Source organism: Myotis davidii, unplaced genomic scaffold, assembly GCF_000327345.1.
Source record: "Myotis davidii unplaced genomic scaffold, ASM32734v1 scaffold2863, whole genome shotgun sequence".
NCBI lineage: Eukaryota > Metazoa > Chordata > Mammalia > Chiroptera > Vespertilionidae > Myotis > Myotis davidii.
Window position 1 is genome coordinate 421193 of NW_006294115.1, and position 2244 is coordinate 423436.

Sequence of the window (2244 nt, forward strand, 5' to 3'; positions counted from 1 at the left end):
CCAGCCCGGTGCCCTGGGGCCCGGGGGCCCTCACCTGTGGGCAGAGAAAGGCAGCCCGACCAGCAATTCCCGGCCAGGGCGAGCTCCCGGTGGTCAGACTCACGCGGACGACCTTTTCACGTGTAAGAAAACATTCCCGAACAAGCGCTGCAGCCGCGTGGCTCACACCCTCACGCCTAGGAGAGCGCGACAGGGAAGAACCTCCTCTCCCCCTCTGACCCCGTCCGCCCACTCTGCCCACCCTCACACCCGAGCAGGCCCCGCGCGCATTCCTTCCTTGCCAAGCTTTCCCGAGTCTCGTTACACAAATGCAAGCGTGTGTCCTCACCGTGTCCAGAAACCACACAAGCGTGTCCCTGCCTATGACCCGGCAGCTCCGCGTCCAGCTGTTCCCCGGGAGAAGGGGGACCTGTGCCCACAAAGAAACAAGATGGGTACAGGATACTCACAATAGCCCAAACCTGGAAGCCACCCAAATGGCAAAGGGATATGCAAGCTGTGGCCTCGCCACACGGCGCCCGACGCCAAGGACGTGCCAGCTACACGCAGCGGCACCTCAGACGCCCGCGTGAGGCAGCCAGGCAGGAAAGGCCAGAGGACACACATGCCAGTGACCCCACTTCCAACATTTTAGAACCGGCCGGGCTGATCGTTAGTGACAGAACGCGGCTCGGTGGTTGCCCGGGGCTGATCTGGCGACGGAAATGCTCTATTCTAGGGCGGGTGGTGACGGGCACGTACGCATTTGCCTAACACCACGGGGCAAGTGCCCTTTCCAATGAGTGCGTTTCACGGTATGTAAGTCGCCCCTCAATAAAATTGATTTAAAAGCGAGAGAGAGAGAGAGAGAGAGACGAGGGTGCCCGGCCTCTCTCGGGTCCGTAGAGACAGGCGTTCCCAGAGCGGGCGATTCCGCTGGCCTGGCCGCCCAGGACCCTGCCCACTGGTCCAAGTCACCCTTGGCTCAGAGGTCTGTGCCCCACCCTCCCGGACCAGCTTCAGCCTGAGTTTGGGGAGTCCCTGCAGTGCCCCAAAGGACGCACTCACAGGAGCCTGGCAGGCAGCCCGTGGGGCAGGAGCCTGGCTGGGTGGGGGAGCCCAGGCGGAGAGCGGAGAGCGGGGCAGTGGGGGGCCCTTCCCAGACTGACCCGCCCCCATCTCTTTAACCCCTAGAGTTCCCGGTGAACCTCCAGGGCTCCAGCTCGCAGTGCCAGGGCCAGATAGAGGTCCTCTTCGATGGCCGGTGGCACACAGTGGACAGCCGGAGCTGGGGCCAGAGCCCGGGCCGCCAGAGGGACCCCAGCGTGGCCTCCCGGCTCTGCCAGAAAATGAATTGCAGGGAAGCCTTGCTCCTCGGCCCGGTCCCGTCCTTCAGGAGCCCCCGGAACCACGTCACCTGCCACGGAACGCCGGGCTCCTTCTCCCACTGCAACGCCAGCCACGCCCGCCAGGCGGAGCCCCTGAGCCTGATCTGCTTAGGTGGGTTCCCTTGGCCTGGGCACTGCCCTGCGGAGGCCGCCCAGGGCCTGTGATCTGCGGCCCCCAACAGGCCGGTGGAAGGGGGTCCGCTGGGGACCTGGAAGGGGAAGGCGAGGGATTCTGGCTCCTGTCCAATAGGATGGAAAAGGTTGAGGACTTGCTAACTTCATTGTCTCCTCCTAACCTCCATTTTCCCAACTGTAAAATGGGCTGGTGCCGCCCACTCATGGGAGACTAGGAGACAACGTGTGGGGCAGGTGGTATTTGCATCAGGAGTTCCAGGTCCTTCTCACCACTGCCTGCTGCCCTCAGCGCCCCCACACCCCCTCTTCCCTCCTCCCAGACCTTTCTCCCCCCGCCCCCTTGCCCCTCCCTCACCAGGTGTCTCATTGCAGAACCACTGAAGACGACCCCTCCCCCCACAAGGCCTCTGCCCACAACCACTCCAGAGCCCCCAGGTAAGAGGTTCTGAGGCCCCTGGGGGAAGGGTGTCGGATTTAGCGATTAAACACGGGGGAGGCCCAGTTAGGTGCGATCCCTGGCGGACAGGAAGTGTTCCAGTGGAACATTCGGGACCTCACCACTTCCCAGGGCCATCAGCCAGTCATTCCTTTGTCCCTGTGTTGGAGCCAAGGATCCAGGAGCAAGGAGGGCCCACTGCTGGAGGCCGTGGGCGCTCAGACGCACCCCTCTCCCCTCCCCCAGCTCCTCCCCGGCTGCGGCTGGTGCCAGGGCCCGGGGGCCTGCGGTGTGCGGGCGTGGTGG

General features: G+C 64.1%; 1 protein-coding gene across 1 annotated transcript in view; it reads left to right on the plus strand.

Annotated features, from left to right (window-relative positions):
* Positions 1 to 1169: 1169 nt before the first annotated feature.
* Positions 1170 to 2244, plus strand: part of CD5 (CD5 molecule) — a gene marked incomplete at its 5' end in the record, with an annotated part of 11291 nt that continues 10216 nt past the window's right edge. Inside the window, 3 exon segments of the mRNA XM_015566855.1 lie at positions 1170 to 1479; positions 1875 to 1937; positions 2185 to 2244. The exon segment at positions 2185 to 2244 is cut by the window's right edge and continues 7 nt beyond it. Of these exon segments, the coding sequence (XP_015422341.1) occupies positions 1170 to 1479; positions 1875 to 1937; positions 2185 to 2244 (433 nt within the window).